The 17,970-nt window shown below is 40.9% G+C and overlaps 3 protein-coding genes across 5 annotated transcripts; 2 read left to right on the forward strand and 1 right to left on the reverse strand.

Annotated features, from left to right (window-relative positions):
* Nucleotides 1–2,186: 2,186 nt before the first annotated feature.
* fam167b (family with sequence similarity 167 member B) lies at nucleotides 2,187–4,498 on the reverse strand. Its single transcript, XM_062440401.1, has 2 exons — nucleotides 4,143–4,498; nucleotides 2,187–3,688 (listed from the first exon to the last, which is right to left on the reverse strand). The coding sequence occupies exons 1-2, from the start codon at nucleotides 4,443–4,445 to the stop codon at nucleotides 3,425–3,427; spliced, it is 567 nt and encodes a 188-aa protein (XP_062296385.1). The 5' UTR covers nucleotides 4,446–4,498; the 3' UTR covers nucleotides 2,187–3,424.
* Nucleotides 4,499–6,011: 1,513 nt separating this feature from the next.
* On the forward strand, nucleotides 6,012–11,728 carry zgc:154055 (uncharacterized protein LOC556036 homolog). 3 transcript variants are annotated; one of them, XM_062440047.1, is made up of 11 exons: nucleotides 6,012–6,396; nucleotides 6,759–6,815; nucleotides 7,226–7,334; nucleotides 7,485–7,610; nucleotides 8,650–8,823; nucleotides 8,911–9,128; nucleotides 9,243–9,404; nucleotides 9,713–9,854; nucleotides 10,792–11,012; nucleotides 11,139–11,304; nucleotides 11,382–11,728. In XM_062440047.1, exons 1-11 carry the CDS (start codon nucleotides 6,212–6,214, stop codon nucleotides 11,442–11,444), a joined length of 1,623 nt encoding a protein of 540 aa, XP_062296031.1. In that variant the 5' UTR covers nucleotides 6,012–6,211; the 3' UTR covers nucleotides 11,445–11,728. The 3 variants fall into 3 exon arrangements, with proteins under 3 accessions (XP_062296031.1, XP_062296030.1, XP_062296032.1); XM_062440046.1 differs by having other exon boundaries at nucleotides 11,139–11,290; nucleotides 11,369–11,728; XM_062440048.1 differs by lacking the exon at nucleotides 6,759–6,815 and having other exon boundaries at nucleotides 11,139–11,290; nucleotides 11,369–11,728.
* An 802-nt stretch (nucleotides 11,729–12,530) lies between these two features.
* Nucleotides 12,531–17,468, forward strand: tdh2 (L-threonine dehydrogenase 2). Its single transcript, XM_062440050.1, has 8 exons — nucleotides 12,531–12,938; nucleotides 14,390–14,432; nucleotides 14,525–14,595; nucleotides 14,745–14,894; nucleotides 14,984–15,156; nucleotides 15,275–15,365; nucleotides 15,460–15,729; nucleotides 16,354–17,468. Exons 1-8 carry the CDS (start codon nucleotides 12,740–12,742, stop codon nucleotides 16,497–16,499), a joined length of 1,143 nt encoding a protein of 380 aa, XP_062296034.1. The 5' UTR covers nucleotides 12,531–12,739; the 3' UTR covers nucleotides 16,500–17,468.
* The last annotated feature ends 502 nt before the right edge of the window (nucleotides 17,469–17,970 follow it).

Below are 17,970 nucleotides of genomic sequence, written 5' to 3' on the forward strand. Positions count from 1 at the left end.
TCTGCCTCGCATATTATGACTAACTCATAGTGCTGATGCGCTTCTATACGCACACACACAGAGACAGACACAGACACACATAAAACACTTCAGAGGTGAGCAACCCAGAGAGTTTCCTGTCGTTGAAAGGTTGAGGGTTGCTCTGCAGGCTTCTAACAGCTGCTCACTGTGCAGCTGTGTGTGAGCAAGGGGGCACGTTAGTCTCCATGGTAAAGGGGTCAGGACAGCACCTTTCCCCAAAGTGGGAGCCAAGATATGAATTTTCCAATACAGTTAGGTAGGTTATAAGACAGTGGTGATGCTATATATACTTTTTCACTTTTGTGTATAACATCTGTGTGACCTTTAAATTGATTAAAAGAAAAACCTTGATGGAATTAAGGTGGTGGTCTTGGGTTTATTCAGAAGAACCTACCCTGCAAGATGGAGTATTTGATAAGACAGAGCATTTCAGATAGCCGCAGATTGATCTTATCGCTATTATTGCCACAGAAAAGAGACCATTTTAGTGACTTTGGGACAGTCGTGTTTCTTGTGTAGTGGTTTTGGGTCCCAGGTTTCAACAACACTACAAGGCTATTTTTGTCAATTACACATGTGGTTTGTGTTTGTTATTGGCCTGTTGTGGCCAGTAACCTGTTTAAAATAGACTTGGTTGACTGTAGTTCTCACCAACAAGAAAATCAGCAGCCCATTTCTCACGTACAGGAGGCTGAATATATACAAATGTAAATGTGAGAATGACCCTCTCGTTTTCACAAGAGGTTTTTTGAGTGGTCACATTCAAGCACTGAGAGCGGACATGAATTATTGAATCTTTCACATTCCCAACACACTGTAAGCCTGAGCTGCCGCGCTGTCTGCCTTTCAGAAAGCTCTGCTGTGGACCACATCTCTTCTCTTGTGGTGAACGGCTGCTGCTACAGAGCATGCACTGGCAGGAAGTCAGTCCAAACATTACAGGAAGTGCACCGAAATATGTGCTAAAACTGCCACAGCTTAGATTAAGTCTCACTTGCAATGAAACCACCTGAGTTTACTCTTTTTTTCCATTTAAATGTTACAGTGTAACTCTAGAGGGTGGGTGAAGCGGTTTCAATTTTAAAAGCTGTGCTGATTTCAGTAAGACAACCAGAAAATGATGCAGTGCACATTCTTAGTACTTTATCAGCTTCTAAAGGCAGAATCTAATCAGACAAATTCGTCATATATAGGATTAAATCATTCTGCGCTTCAGATACCTAAAGGACTGTCGCCATCTTTGGAGATCAGCTATTGGCATGGCTTTATGAGGCTTTAAGGGTATTCCTATACTCTCCTGGACCACAGCTGTCACTACAACCAAATGCGGTTGGAAATCACATTCTATTACGCAATCAAATTGAGATGTTATCAATATGCAGAATGTTTTCCGACCCTCCTACCTCCTGCTCCGCGCTGCAGGTGCTCTTTATGTGAGCGAGTCAGTCAGTGAGTGAGTGTGTGAGCGAGGCTTTTGTTTGCTGCTAATGCTTACTCATGTACACTTTAACATTCTTTCATTTAACAAATTGCAGCCTCTCTTTAAAAATTCCTGTCGTGCATCTTTAGAGGAATTTAGTTTAAAAATAAACTGATAGACTGAGCTAATATCAGCTTCTGCTCATGTAATGACAGCGTGCTATGATATGAGGGAAAGGTCAAGAGAAACTATCTGTAGGGCAGAGTTGAGTGGCACGAGAAACATAAGTCTACAGAGCTTTATTGTAAAAGAATTCACTGACAAATAAGGCCTCCAGGCGCAATACCTCGGCCTCTTTGCATTTTCCATACCATATTCATTTCCACTGTTGAAGTCTAACGTCACACATGAGGTCACCCGTGTCCCGGAGTATCATGCCACATTATCATCATTTCAACAGTCCTGGTTGTGCTCTCATTTCACACAGTGGCTGCACTCTGTTGAGGCATATTTGGTTTCTTGTTGGACTAGTTGCATCCAACAATGTCTGTGGTTCTGCACATCCCTCTGGGGCCCCATTCATATGTTTGGATATAACACCAGGTCATGCTTATCTCGTGGAAGAAAAGAAGAGGCTATTGTGTAGAGTGGCTTTAAGACTGACGATGGGGCATGTGGTAACATTTACCCTAAATAAGATTGATAGAGGATTGTGCAAGACAGATCCACAGAACTAACCCAAATAACCTTTTCCAATCATGTATTGATCAATATCTTACACGTCTGTGTATATGCATGCTAATAAAATGTACAATTGACATGAATACGGAAACATCTGTTTAATATTCAGTTGTTTGTGCAATGGTAATATACATCTCATTGTTTTTTGCTTGTATAACTTTTTACAGTGTTGTCAAGTAGATACATTCATATTACAGTAGTATGATTCTGCATAGAATGATAAAAATGTGAACTGCTGTTTTTCGTTCAACAAAATATAATAGTATTAATAGTAATAGTAAAGTAAAATATAACTCAACAAAAAGATTACTATCTGATAATATTAAGCTATGTAATAACCTATTTAATTTGCCCTGAATCGCTTACTGAGCAACAGAAAACACTTGGTCACTTTCCAGCCATATATAGTGCTCAGCAGCATCTGGACTCCGTAATGGAAAACAAAATACATTAAGAAGAGCCTCCTGGGTTCCGTCACTGCAGTGGCGAGGCCATAGAGATATTTTTGGTTCATGAAGAAGAGGTGTAAAAATGCTGGGAGTGTGGCCTCCCACTTCCTGTGAGGATGCTGTATGAGATGGTGGTTTCTATGTATATGTTATGTCACTTTATCAAAGGACTATGCTTACTTTAAAATTCTGCTGAGCATTTCTTTCAGACTGGACCACACACATTGCCTTCATACATTTTCATTTCAGTCAACTGTGGTAAACCTTTTTACATGTATGGTATTGTGACCCATGAGATTTTGTGTCTTGAAGTGAGCGTTTTCTTATTTTTATGACAACCATTGAGCAACAAATAACTACTTTCCCCCTTACTGTTTTGCACATCTTTGGCAAACTTTGTTTTTACGACACCAAAATGAACTGAGTATAAGATACCAAACATAATGCCCATTTCATATTCACCTTTACATTTCAGTCTAGCTCTAATTCTTCATCTATCTACTTTCACCCTACACTGTGCAAAGAACACACAATGTTAGAGCAGCTCAGGCTCTGTGCAGCAGAAAGGTGTGTCAGTGTTTTTGGGTGTGTGCCACTACAGGTCTGCACGCAGAAGCTTCCTCATGCCTGTCAAGTCATGGTGTACGTCAGAGGACTCATTTTCATTTCCATCCGTGACAACAGAAGCTGGCCAGCCACTCTGTCAAAAAAAGCACCTCCTCATTTGCCTACACAAACAGAGAGGGAGGCGATGGAAGCGTCCTCAGTAACAAAGATTCAGGGGGTTGAGGTTTTAACACAGTGAGAAACGTCTGGAGTTGATGTTCATCTTGGTGAGGCCCAGGTGTTTCAGTGGGGTGGACAAGGCGAAAGCGGCCTTCATGGGGATGTCACACAGCAGATCTGATTCCTCGCCACACTCCTCCAGCTCGTACGTTGCATCATCGAGCATCTCCTTATGGCGGTCGCATACCTGCTCCACTTTGAGCCGGTGGATCTCCACACGCAGGCGGATCAGCTGACGGGCCAGGCGGTTGTCCTGAACCTGCATCTCCCTCTGAGGAGGGGGATGAGTAAGAGAGATTGAGAAGATAATGAGCATCAGTGAGAAAATATGTGGTTGTTTGACATTTGAATTCAGGCACTCTTATCAAGAGTTTTTATCTTTCTTATCAGAAGGTGTAGACAGATTACAGGTGTGTGTAATGTACGGGTTACAGCAAAGCACTGTGAGAAAACAGACATCATATTGTTTAGTTTGCAAGTAATGCTTGAAGTCAGTCATGCAATTCTTTGAAAATAATCCAAGCGTCCATGCAGAGCAGATCACTGACACCTGAAAAAACTGACTATCTACTTTATAGGTGAAACACGAAGATAAAAATCACAGATATGAAGTTTTTTTTTCTTGACTAAAGTTGTAACAAGTAGTTGAAATGATGGTATGAACTTTATTTGCACTATCTTGGATAAAATCTATTTTTGGGTAAAATAAAGTGCCATGTACTCACCAGCTCTTTTCTCAAAAACTCCAAAGCATCATCAATAGTATCAAAGCCACAGATGTTACGAATTACGAGCTCAGATCTCTCATTTCTCAAAATTTCAGGCATGGAGACCTCTTGTCCCTCTGAGTCCGGGCGGTCAGCTGGATATCTCTCCTTCCACGGCCCACTCTGTAACTGCTCCTGCCACTCCAGATAGGATGGTCTGCGAGTCTGTAACTTCAGCTTTTCTGTCAGTGCTTTCACACTGTCCAGATCCTCCGCGTCTCCCTCAGAAGACTCTTCTCCAAACGCCTTGAAATCCATCATTGCAGCAACGAGAGCAGACTTTGGTAATAGACTTAAAGATCGCTTTCTGGACCGGCAGCTTGGCGACTGGAGCGCAACAGGTCCTCACCTCCTTTATAGGGAGCTGGGAGGCAGTGACCGCCCATCCCGTTGAGGACAGAGAGGCTGGATAAATCACAGGCTGGATACATGAGAGGAAGACAGATTTCCTTTAAGACATTGGAACAATGTTGAGGTGACGCGTTGTCTCGTAATGATTGAAAATGCATAAATGAAGCGTGTTTTAAAGTGTTGTTCCAACTTTATCCATTTTATCACAAAGGCGATGAAAAGTACAGTTACACTATGTAAGACTAGGCTAGCACATACTATACATTTTTATATTTTTCATTTAGACTGTAGGCTAAATGATAGTTGAACCTATAAACATGAGGCATTGAAATAGATTAAACCATTAAAATGAGCTTCATCGGGTTCAGCAATAGCATTAAAATGCACAGTAATGCATGAATGCTGTGTTATAACATGTGTAACAGTATAATACTTTTGAAATGTGGGCTTTTGCTTAACGATTATTTTGAAATATTACTTTACGATTAACGATTATTTTTTTCAAATGTTTCAAGTTTTTTCGATTAGTCGATTGATTGTGTTGTTCGAAAACAGGGGTCAGGACAGCTTTTATTACATAGCTACTTTGTCCGACAGCCCAAAGATAATCAAGAGGTAGCTGATCAATTTACTGTCCGGTATGACAAAGAAACGCATCAAATCATCACATCTGAGAAGCTTAAACGTGCTAATAATGTCACTAAAAACTTAAACTGCCAGCATTTACATTTACTTTACTTTTGAACGGAAAGCTAATGACGTATTTCCCTAAGTAGCTATTTTTACTTAGTTACTTAGTTACTTTTTTAAATTTATTTATTTTAGTCAGTCTGGCTGTGATTTAGACCAATGGTTCCCAAACCTGGGGGTCGGGACCCCCACAAGAGGTCGCGAGATTAAGCAAAGGGGTAGCGAGATTAAGCAAAGTGGTCGCTACTTGATTGGACGTTATTGGATACAGGAACATTTGGACACACAGAATTGTAATTGTGACCAAAAAAAGCAACTTCAATTTTTACTTTTTTCTCATGGATTACTGTGTTTTACCCACTCAAGTCTCTAAAAAATATTCAAATAAAACAAAATAGATACTCTTTCTCAGACTAAACAATACCTGGACATTTGAAGACGTAACTTTGGACTGTGGGGAACTTTAAATGTCATTTTTTAAACTATTTTCTGACATTTGGAAGATGGAACATGTTATGAGGGGTCCCAAGTAGACACTGCTGTTTTAAGGGTCGTAGGCCAAAAGTGTAGGGAACCACTTTCTTACGTTTGATTATTCTGCCATCTAGCGGCCTTTTCCTATATAGCATCACATCGTTGCTGCCTGCTGCACCCCCACAATGAGCAAAACTTTTACTAGCAGTGTGTGTGACACATCTCAGTTTTGCTGTGCCTCAGGAAACGTGCACTTCCGTCTTTTGTCGCCTCTAGCAAGACATTTTCATTCTCATAGCTTCGCCACCTGTGTGCTGCACCATAGTGCCTGGCTATGAAGCTACATCTATTTATAGAGTCCTTATCGTCAAACGAACACAGCGCAACTGCGGTGCTACCCAACCAGCAGCAGTGTGAGCAAAGGAGGGAGCTTCGCTTTCATTTTCTTAAGAGAGAGGCGAGGAAGTGATTTGAAGTTGAGGGCCGTGATACTTCTGCTTGACGAGGAGCTGATGGAGTTTTCTGAGCATATTAAGACCGCCAATGTGGAGGATGTGGTGCTCCGGCAGCCTCTGCACCCACCGAGTAGAGGCACCCTGTGTATCACTGGCCACCACCTGCTCTTCTCAGACAGGGAGGAGGGCAGCTCTCGGCAGGTTTTTCTGCTACTCAGGAACATCGATGCCATCGAGAAAAGGTGAGGAAGAGGAGAAATATGTAAATAAAATTTAAAAAAAAAACAATATGTGATATCAGTTTAGCTGGGCTTTACATCATTTACAATAAAATATCTAACTTCATTTGTTTCCAGATGTTTCCAGGTGTTGCCTTCACATTCTGTTATCTTTCCAATAAACATCATTTAATTGCTTTAAAAACTTTTAGAGCATCAATGTCTTATGGATGTTTTTTTTAGAATTGATTTACTCTGATCATTATAATCACAATCATTATAATCAAACTAATAATCACACTAATTAAGAATATATTAATCATCACCAAACCACCAGTGTCTAATTAATGTCTAATTACATTATTCCTTACATCTTTTTTAACCAGTGTGGAAAACCTTTTGGGCTACTCCAGCCTCTTCTCTAGTGCAGGCCGCAGTGAAAGGTTGGACATGATTTGTGTTACAGTGTGTCTGCTGTGCTGCTTTTGTTGTCCACAGCACTGAAGAAGAAGGAAATTTGCTAACAAAATTGCAGCAACTCCCTTTCTCGTCACCTTCCACACACACGCTAGGCTGTGTGTCGCCTGCTACTAACAGCTTGTTCTTGTCTTCTGTGAAAGCTTACCTAATTTGTTTTTGCTCACTAACAGAAATTCGTCAATTTGTCATCAAGAGAAACCCCTTTCCCCCACACATACACACCCCAGCTGACTTGGTACGCCTTCCATTATCTGCAAGTCAAACTTTCCGCACTGCTAGCGTCAAAACATGAAGTAGACACAGGGGTATTGTTTCCATTGTTTTGTAGGATTCATAGCAGCGTGTGTGGGTGTGTTTGTGTATGTGTATGTAGGATATCTGGATCTTCAGGGACGATTACCATCAAGTGTAAAGACCTACGTGTGCTCCAGCTTGACATCCCAGGCATGGAGCAGTGTCTCAACATTGCACGCTCTATTGAGGTACAATAATTAATACTGTCAGGAAGGGATAAAATAATCTATATTTCTATGTATGTATTACTCATTATTTCTTCCTCGCCCTCATCGCATCTTTACATCTGATAACATTCTGGTGATATCTCACAACAGTCTCACTTTCATTTTCTCTAGACCCTGTCCTGTCTGGACTGTGTGTCGGAGATGTACCCTTTCTTTTACAGACCTTCTGATCTCAGCCTCCAGGACCAGTGGGGTCTCTCATCCCCTGAAAAGCACTACACTCAAATGAAGGAGCTCGTAAGTAACATGATAAACTCTCTGTACTTAAACACTTGCTGGTTGCTGCACATACTTCCAAAATCCATTAAAAAATAACAAACACACACACACACACACACACACACACACACACACACACACACACACACACACACACACACACACACACAGTCTTACAAGCAACCTTTTCCAACAATGATCCAGCAACCACATGACAGGAAAGTACCAGGGAAACTCAACATAGGGGTCAAAATTCAGGATTTCCCTGGTTGCTAAGGGCAAAGGTCTATTTTTTGTTTTACTTTACTTTAGAATGTGCTGCACACAGCTTGAATTTGTGCTTAATCTACAAATGTCTTCCTTTGGGAATGGTGTGTTGCTATGGGGAAGGGTGGACCCTGAAGACAGCATTGTTGTATGTGTTTTACTGGCACAACATTCCCAGAAAGATATCTTTAGTTTTCATCAGGCTGGCCTGGTTACTATCGTTCATCTAGAAGAATCTGGTTGGAGCTTGCATGTTCAAGCACACTGGTCCTGCTGAAATCGACTCTATCAATGGAGCTAAGTAGCTGGCTATACAAACCATAGCGTTTTATTGGTCTTAAAGGAAAGGAAATATTTTTGCAGTTTGTCAAATAGACTTTTAAACCACCAGTAAGCATCAATTGACACTAATTAGCATATATAACAAGCTGGCTTTACATTCCACGCTGTAATTTGGTCATTATAGGCGAACTTTAAATTTAAAATACTTATACATTTTCATGACACAAAAATCAAAAGTGAAGCACAAACTGCTGTCTTGTTTTAAACTGTAGACATGTCAGCAGTTAGCATGTGCTATGTGCAGAGGAAGGTGGATCCACCCATATTAGAGCTGTTTCCTGTGACTTTAGTGTCCTTTAGCATCAAGCGAGTATAGACCAGACATGGAGTGTGCAGTTTACTGACTGCAGGTTGCATTATTTATATGTATCAAAGTTCAAATTTTCATCCATTAGTTGTTGTTTCGCTGTGACAAGCTTTCATCGCCTTCTCTCTCCTGTGTTTACAGCAAAATAAGTGGAGACTGAGCACTGTGAACAAAGAATACACACTGTGTCCTTCCTACCCTGCAGCTGTCATCGTCCCAATGGACGTAGATGATGAGGCGCTGAAGAAGGTGGCCAAATTCAGACAGGGAGGACGCTTCCCTGTCCTCTGCTACTACCACAGGAAGAATGGCATGGTGAGGTGTTTGTCTCCACACTGCTGCACTGAGCACAGTTTACAGCAAACTATGTTTCCCACTGCTAATAACACCAATGCTTTCCAGGTAATCGTGCGTAGCAGTCAGCCGCTGACGGGAGCCAATAGGAAGCGCTGCAGGGAAGATGAGCACTTCTTCCAGGCTGTGATTGACGGCTCAGATAAAGGTTACATTATTGACACACGCTCCAGTCAGCAGGCGCAGCAGGCCCGGATGACGGGTGGAGGGTTTGAGTCCAAATCGTGCTACAACCACTGGAAGAGACTGCACAGACAGATGGAAAGGTTTGCTAGATGCTTTTCTCCACTGTTTCATGACACTGATACAACTAATTCATTTTCTTGCATGTGATTCTGCATGTGCACACATGTATAAGAGGTATAAATGTATTTGTGCAGGGGTAAAGCACTCCAGGAGAGTCTAATTAAGCTGGTGGAGGCCTGTGGTGACGAGGCCAACAATATGGACCGTTGGCTCAGTAAGCTTGAAAACTCAAAGTGGCTGTCTCATGTCCAGACTGCTCTGTCAACAGCTGGCCTGCTGGCAGAGTGTGTGGAGAGGTAGGAACTACAGCTATCTGTCGTGGGATTAAACTGTGTCTACGCTTATCTCGTGCTTATATAACCACACAAGTAAATCTTTCACTGAAAGATAGCAAAATGCAAAAATGCTAGCATGTGAATAATATGGTAATAATATGTTCTTAATGTATTCATAAGGGCAAAATATATAGTAAAATATGTTAAAAGACAGTCAAATACCACATAAGCTGAAAATGCATACACTCTATGGATGTGAGGATAGAATACAAGAAATCAAATGCATGTCCTTTAGAGACGGAGGAACAACTGTATTGTTTTTTGTCCAGGGATGGTCACTCAGTTCTGGTGCATGGCTCTGAAGGGACAGACTCCACTTTGCTCATTAGCACCCTGGCACAGCTCATCATGGACCCAAGCTGCCGCACACTGGAGGGCTTCCTGGCTTTGCTGGAGAGGGAGTGGGTACAGGTGAGAGTGTCCCAAATTATATAGTGTGCATTTTATTGTAAGTGTGTGACCTTTATGCGCAATAAGTAAGGTGCTTTCAAAAACGTCAACAACACTGAGAATTTTACAGATGCAAAGATTACTGCTGTGTGGCCCTGCACCTTTCAGTGGCTGATAAGTGTCTTGATTTTTTGATTTAATGCTCACACAGAGCAAACTAATGAGTTTCTGTGAATGAAGGAGTGGTTTTGGACATGTGGAAAGACTGGGATGGTGCTAAAGTGTCTCTTTTGCAAAGACTTGTTGGAATACATTTTGGACATACAGTACTGTACCACATATATTGTTCAAGAACATTTTGGTACAACTTGGCAGAGCTTACAAATGATAGAAGTTGAAATAATGTTGGGGATACGATAAAAAAACAACAACAACTTTATATTAAATAAAGCTCAGTGATTATTTTAATGCTTTCAGAAGAAAAAAAAAGTGTCTAACAAGGTGAAGCATTCCAGACTTAATACCATAATCTTAAATAAAGGAGTTGCACCCAAAGTGAGGACATACAAGTATTTTGCCTAACATGTGACATTTGCAGCTGCAGAGTTTTTTTAAGCACATTTTCACATGTGGTACAGTATGACCGAACAGGGCCTAGCAGGAAATGTTTATTCAGTTGCATGTAGTAATAATAGATTCAGTCTAGTCTTTTTCATTAACTCTGCATCCGGTTAAGTATTTCTCACAATTTGAGATGTATGATATTAAAACTGCAAGTCAACAGTCAATCAGGACTAATTTTCACAGTCCCATAATAAGCAATCCTAGTTGCTTTAATTCACAAGCACTTTGTTTTGACAGTCATAAAACGAATAAGCAGCAAAATTAGGTGTGACTTGGTGTGTGTGTGTGCTGTATAGTGTGTATGTGTTTATGAATAAGTGTGTTTTCTCATCAGGCAGGGCACCCATTCCAACAGCGATGTGCCCACTCAGCCTACTCCCACGCTCGTCTCCAGCAGGAATCCCCAGTCTTCTTGCTGTTGCTGGACTGTGTGTGGCAGGTGTGGCACCAGTTCCCCCTGGCACTGGAGTTCTCTGAGGCTCTACTCCTGAGGCTGGCGACCGAAGTCTACGCCTCTGACTATGGAACCTTCCTCTGTAACAATGAAAGGGAGAGGTCAGTTGTACCTGTAGAGTGTGACTACACCTTTCAGGCAGCTAAACTGAATATTCAGATGGCTGATACATGCATGTTGTTAGTTACCTCACAACTCACTCTTCTGTCTTTGTCCTTCCCTCTCAGGTGTGCTCTAGGAGTGAAAGAAAAGACTCACTGTTTATTCCAGGCCCTGCTGAGGTCAAGAGAGAGAGAGCTCTACTCCAATCCCTTATATGAGCCCACTGAGCTGGCCATTTGGCCTTCAGTCCAACCTCAGTCCCTGCAGCTGTGGAGAGGTGAGTTTCAGTTGGTGTATGCATTCAAACTTGATCTTATGCTTTTTGAACTGTCTCAAGCTCATGTCTTTCCCACAGGCTTTTTTCTTAGGTGGACCCAGCAGGCTCGCCACCTGGAAGAAGCCCAGGAGGAAATAAGGAACATGATCATTGAGTGGGGGAAGCTGGCACTGAGCTGATGCTCTATTAGTGTATGAACAATGGAGTGGATTTACATAAATAGGAGTGTTACCAATGTGCTTTCTTTCGACTGAATTGTTCCTCACAATTTTTAACAATTTTTTTTATGTACAGTCACTTTCATACTTTGATAAAAAATCGTGTTGAAAAAAAAAGCAGAATTACTGGTGTGATTTAAAGCATAGTAAAAAAAAAATCTGTGGGAAACACGCTTGCTGTCACACAGAGGTTGTGTGGCAACCAGCAGAGAAGTTACGCTAGCCGCCAAAAAATAGTGCGTCCATATGTATAACTACAAATTATTGTAAAAATGTACACTCCTGTTACACTGCTTACTTTAAACAAACAAGATATAAAATTAAATGAGCTTGTGGGCACATCTCGCCACCTTTTGAGCTAGCTATTTTCCTCTGTTTCCAGTCTTTATGCTAAGCTAAGCTAACTAGCTGCTGGCTTCAGCTCTCAGAAAGAAAGTGGTTAAGCATATTTCACAAAATATAGAGCTATTCCTTTCTTACTTTTTATCCGTCCGTATTTTTATCGGAATATTTTAGTGCTTTAAAAACTGCCGACAGAGTGTTTTATGTTCTTTAATTATAGCCTATGTTTTGCATAATGGCAAAGGGTCGATAATTTTCCTACACAATTCAACTCATGTATATTATTATTAGAAGAAGACTGCGTAAGTGACACACCTCCCAGTCCTGTTAAGCTCAGCTAAACACTCTTCACAATACAAATCCCCATGCACAGCAAGTCAGCATGTTTGCACACACAGAGCTTTGCAGGCTGGAGACTGTAGTCCTGTTCAGTCAACAGCCACAAGGCCTGGTGATGATACGATGTGGAAAACAACCACATAGCCCAGCATGACTCTCTATACCTGCTTATTTAACCAGTGGTTACTGGGTGGACTGAAGCGGCGACAGAACGGATGGTAATCTTTGAAATTCAAACACTGCCATGAAAAACTATTTTATAGTTTATGCTGTTATTTTATAATACAATAGTAATAGAAATAGTTTTGGATTTACCAAGTTGCATCTGGTGGATCAAAGAATCATCTGTCTGGAGGTTTCTGATTTAATCAGCACCAAGGTAATATATCTTTTTCCATATACTGTTTCAGTTCAGTCTGTGTGGACTTTGTGTCTTTGATTTAATTGTAAAACAACTTGTATATTCCCCAATGATAAAGTTCTGTCTCACCAGTATGGTTTGGTCAGCTAGTTAAGTTTGCTTTAACTTTTCTAAGGACTGCTACTAGACATGCAATCTGGTGTGCGAGCCTTTGTGCCCACCGTGGCTGTGCTGGGCCTGTTTTGCCGAGGTTGTCTCAGCAAGACGCGGAAGCAGAGTTTGCCTGTTCGCACCTTCAGCTGTTTGCCCAGGCAGATGAGCAGGTGGAACAGCCGGGAGACTTGCAACCCAACGCCTCCTCAGGACAACCCCCGTGTCCTCATCACAGGTGAAACAGTTTCCCTTCTTTTCTACTGTATATTTATTCAGGGAAAGGTGGACTTTTCCACACCTGCCCAAACACTGAACCTGTGAAGCTGCCACTGTTTTCTACCATTTTCACTGTGCCCCTGTTTTACACTACTGGCCATAGAGTAGTTACAATACGGATTGAATGCTTGACTAAAGGGCAACCTTTAAAGACAGGGTTACTTCCAAGCAAATCTGAGGTCTAAAATAAAATGAGATGGAGGAATATTCGAAGGAATGAGTTGTATCATAATGGCATTAGTGCCATGAGTGGAATACTAGAGACACGTGCTGTTGGCTTTTTTCTTTTCGAGTTGTTTTCACTATGTAGCAACAGTGCGGCCCCATTTTCACTCATCACAATAGGGTGTGTGCAGACAGTGCTGGTGACATAAAAGAGCCAATGAGTGACTGTGGGGAGAATAATAGCCTGCTACCACTTTTTGTCCCAGGATAAAGCTTTGGAACAAACAAAAACCTTTTTTTCCAGCTGAAGCATGGTGCTCCAAAAACATTGGTTTCAATTTCATACCAAGCTCCAAACATCTTTTTGTTTCCTTTGGAAATACAGACAAACGGCAAACTAAAGGAAAAAACAGAGTGTCTCTGTCAACTGTTGGGCCAATACATGCCGCTGGAACAGCTTCACTGTGCTTTTCTGTTGATTTTTCAAATATCTGATCTCTGCTGGAGGGATGAACACCATTTTAAAAAAAGATATTCCCTCATTTTGTGTTTTAATGATGGGAGAGGAGAGCGCTGTCTAACACAGTCAAATCAACTCATCAAATCATTCAGTGACCCTTCGTGCCCTATGGATGGGGGCATTGTCCTGGAAGAGACCACTCCCATCAGGGTAGAAATGTTTCATCATAGGATAATGATGATCATTCACAACAACTTTGTATTGATTTGCAGTGACCCTTCCCTCTAAGTGACAGTTAGACCCAAACAATGCGACCAAAATGCCCCCCACAGCATCACTAGGTCCCTGCACTGTAGGAGACAAGCATTTACACCTGTATTGACATCCTCAGACACCTGAGGATGAGTTGCTCTTCTTTTTTTCTTCACATATCTCATTAATATACAAGCATCACAATCATCAAATGTGTGTTGCTGATCATAATTTCCAAACCTATTTACTGATGTCTTTCCCATAGATCTGAATGAAGATGTCACTTCATCCACTGTTCCTATTGAAACACCAGCCATCCATGCCACAACAATCAATCCTCTTTCATCCTTGCCATATTGATACAAAATCAGAATCAGATGGGCCTGCTCAGGCTCATTTTATACATGCCACAGAGAATGATTGGATGTTATTTGCCTAATTTCACCTGTGTGGAAGCATCTACATTTATTCAGGTTTTTCCTTTAATTTGTCACCTGCATGTATATAATAGGACATTTTGTCTCTGTACGCAGGTGGTCTGGGGCAGTTGGGTGTGGGGCTTGCACAGATGTTGAGGTGAGATATTTAGAAATTCCTTTGATAGTTGATAGCTGAGTTTGTTCTAATGTATAAAATATCAATGTCGTGATACCTTTATCAATGTCCAGGAAACACTTTGGAACAGAGAATGTAATCCTGTCAGACATTAAGAAGCCTCCACCTCATGTTTTCAGCAGTGGTATGCAAAATTTAATCCATGTTTTTTTTGTTCTTTTTATGATATGTTTTACCTTTAAAATTGACATTCTTGTCAAATTTACACTTAAAGACATTGTATATAATTTCCCTGCTGTTTAAATCATATTGTTCATCTCCCCACCTCTCCAGGTCCATTTGTATACGCTGATGTGCTGGACTATAAACACCTCAGAGAACTGATTGTAAATAATCGCATTACTTGGCTTGTCCACTACAGTGCTCTGCTTAGTGCTGTTGGCGAGGCTAATGTTGCTTTGGCACGCAAAATCAACATCACAGGTCTGCTTGAACATACACATCGTTACATTTTCCCCCTTTTTAATGGATTGTTATGTTCAACCTCTTCTAATTTTCTGCTGTCCATCTAGGTCTTCATAATGTGCTGGACTTGGCCCTGGAGAACTGCCTGCGCCTCTTTGTCCCAAGCACCATTGGAGCATTTGGTCCTTCTTCTCCTCGTGACCCAGCACCTGACCTCTGTGTCCAGAGACCTCGAACCATCTACGGGGTGTCCAAAGTTCACGGAGAACTGATGGGAGAGGTGGGTCCATCTTTAAGCTATCTTGAAATGCCCAAACATACAGAAGGACCTAGTAGTCCTATATATCTATTTATGAAATTTAGTAACTTATCAATCTTCTGTGCTTCTTTTTCTTTAGTATCTCCATCACAAATATGGCCTGGACTTCCGCTGCCTACGTTACCCAGGTGTGATATCGGTCAACACTCCTCCTGGGGGAGGAACAACAGGTATTGCTTCACCCAGCCTCTGAGTATGCATATGTATACACTATAATCATGCTGGATGTCTTGGACTAAACCCCTCGTGCCTTTGTTTTCACAGACTATGCAGTTCAAATCTTCCATGATGCTCTCAGCACAGGTCACCATGAGTGCTACCTGCGTCCGGACACCCGTCTTCCCATGATGCATATCTCTGACTGCCACCGTGCCACGGTCGAGTTCATGCAGGCTCCAGAGTGCCAGCTGTCCCTGCGTACCTACAACATCGCAGCCATGAGCTTCACTCCAGAAGAGGTGGCCTCAGAAATCCGCAAGCACCTTCCTCACCTCAAAGTCACCTACAATCCTGACTCTGTCCGCCAGACCATCGGTACGACTTAACGCAGAGGGTACACTTTCTATCCAGGATCAGGTGTTTGCATCTGGCTGTCTGTCAATCACATACGTGTGATATAACAGATACTTCTCTATTCTATATTTATGTTCTTTCAACTAAAAATCTAGATTGGGAGGAAGATTGGGAATGCTATAATGCTTTGGTAGTAAAATCTGTGAAAGGGCTTCACCCCCAAGTGCTTGTCATCCCACAAAATACAATTGGAGAATTTTGATACATAGCATTTAAGCAAATGACATGACACAAATACAACTATATTTAAAAAATAAAAAAAAGACTTTGATTGGCCTAGTAAACCATTGGTCCAATTTTGATTAAACTGGACTTTTGGAAGCATTTCGGCACTGGTAATTGCAAGAGTACTTGTCCAATTATATCATGGTAGATGAAATGTTTACTTGAAATCAGGTTTCACTATTTAAAAATAAGAAAGATTTGTAATGTAGTAGGTGTCGTGCTGTTTTCTGGGATTAAAGCAACAATGAGTTTTTACTTCTGGCTTCACCTCCTAATTTTGAAATCATTTGTTGGATTGATATTATTGAAGTTTTACAACAACATAAAAGTAATGTACTCGTCTTGTCTGTGACTTTGCAGCAGACAGCTGGCCAGTGAGGTTTGATGACACCAATGCCAGGAGAGATTGGGGCTGGGCACCAGCCTTCGGGCTTGAGGAGCTGGTGTCAGACATGCTACGCTCCATTCGAAACAAGAGGGCCAGCGAGGGCTTGCCAGTCAGCTAGCGAAACCTGCTCATCAAAGACTGACCTAATGCCCTATTCCTAACTTTTCTTCAGCCTGCATTTACACACAATGCACTTCGTTTCACTCTCTTACAACCTGTTGACCAGTATCCTATGTTCCACTGGAGCATTAGAGCAATGAGCCAGGGACTGTTTGTAAAGTATTCTCAGTCACAACCTCACTCACTATACACTGGAGAGTCATACATGTTCACACAAAGACACACATTTCAGTCTTTTTCAGGGAATCATATACTGTCAAACCTTCTCTTCATTTTTGTTGTTTTAACTGTTATCATGGTATAAACATCACTTTAAACATGGGTATGTTCCTCCAGATGGAACAGCAAATTACTTATTTCTTAAGCTTTAAAACTGTCAAGTTAATTACATCCATGTACACAACAGTCTGCTACAATATCTATCACACTATGGAACTATGGACCAGTTGCACATTAGCGTAGCAAACCTGTGGTACACTATGACTCCAGAATCATCTGGAACAGCTGGCTTAGATTTTTCTGAACTATAATGACTAATAGTGTATTCTGACTGTTTTATGGAGCAGACTTTTATAAGATAGTCTATGAAATGAAAATCATATACTGAATACCCTGCTAGCCAAAATGTACGTATAAAAATCCACTACCTTTGTGTAGATCTAATCTAATCTGATCTAAATTTGTGGCATTTAACGAAAAAGCCTTTTCTCCCTTTTTTGCCAGCAGTGGGATTTTGGTAATGATTGAGTACCAATAACAAAAATTGCCTTATTTACCCTAAATTACTTTGAAAAACAATGTATTAAAAATGCAGTGTACTTTGAATCAGACCTTGAATAATAAAAAAAAAAAAGTTATTTAACCAGTAGTAGTGATTATTGTATGTTGCTAAACTTCTGATGAATTATGTGATGTTTAGGATGATGTTGGTAACAATAATATTGATTATGGTATAAGGAAGTACAATTCTGACGCACTTTCACTTGAGTATCTCCATTTTTATGTAATGCTATGTCATGTCATTTTTGGGTTGTCCATCCCATTCACAAATGTCTATTAGGACTCAGTGAACTGATTAGTATTTGGTGGTCAAAGGTCAAGGTCACTGTGACCTCACAAAACATGTTTTTGGCTATAACACAAGAATTCATATGATAATTATGACAATGTTTTGCACAAATGTATAGTACGATAAGATGATGAAGTGATGACGTTTTATATCCAAGGTCAACTTCACTGTGGCATTATAATGTTCTGCAAAAACATTATTTTGGTCATTATTCAACTCCATAATTCAGGAAGAGAAGGAGAGATTTGTGACCATATTTCAGATTTGGTGGATACTGAATTGATGACAGTAATCTTGGGTGCCCACCATGATTTTATTAAATTCCTTCCAAGTCTTCACTACAAATATTATGTATACAAGTATGGACAGAAATGTATATAAACTGCAACTTGACTGGTTG

The sequence above is a fragment of the Scomber scombrus genome, chromosome 19 (assembly GCF_963691925.1).
Source record: "Scomber scombrus chromosome 19, fScoSco1.1, whole genome shotgun sequence".
Lineage (NCBI taxonomy): Eukaryota > Metazoa > Chordata > Actinopteri > Scombriformes > Scombridae > Scomber > Scomber scombrus.

Coding starts and splice junctions, on each gene's coding strand:
- fam167b (XM_062440401.1), bottom strand. CDS start 4,445: ATGATGGATTTCAAGGCGTTTGGAGAAGAGTCTTCTGAGGGAGACGCG. Junction 3,689..4,142: donor AGTTTTTGAGAAAAGAGCTG/GTGAGTACATGG, acceptor CCCCCTCCTCAG/AGGGAGATGCAGGTTCAGGA.
- zgc:154055 (XM_062440046.1), top strand. CDS start 6,212: ATGGAGTTTTCTGAGCATATTAAGACCGCCAATGTGGAGGATGTGGTG. Junction 6,816..7,225: donor AGTGCAGGCCGCAGTGAAAG/GTTGGACATGAT, acceptor ATGTGTATGTAG/GATATCTGGATCTTCAGGGA. Junction 11,013..11,138: donor TGTAACAATGAAAGGGAGAG/GTCAGTTGTACC, acceptor CTTCCCTCTCAG/GTGTGCTCTAGGAGTGAAAG.
- tdh2 (XM_062440050.1), top strand. CDS start 12,740: ATGCAATCTGGTGTGCGAGCCTTTGTGCCCACCGTGGCTGTGCTGGGC. Junction 12,939..14,389: donor CCCCCGTGTCCTCATCACAG/GTGAAACAGTTT, acceptor CTCTGTACGCAG/GTGGTCTGGGGCAGTTGGGT. Junction 15,730..16,353: donor CTCTGTCCGCCAGACCATCG/GTACGACTTAAC, acceptor GTGACTTTGCAG/CAGACAGCTGGCCAGTGAGG.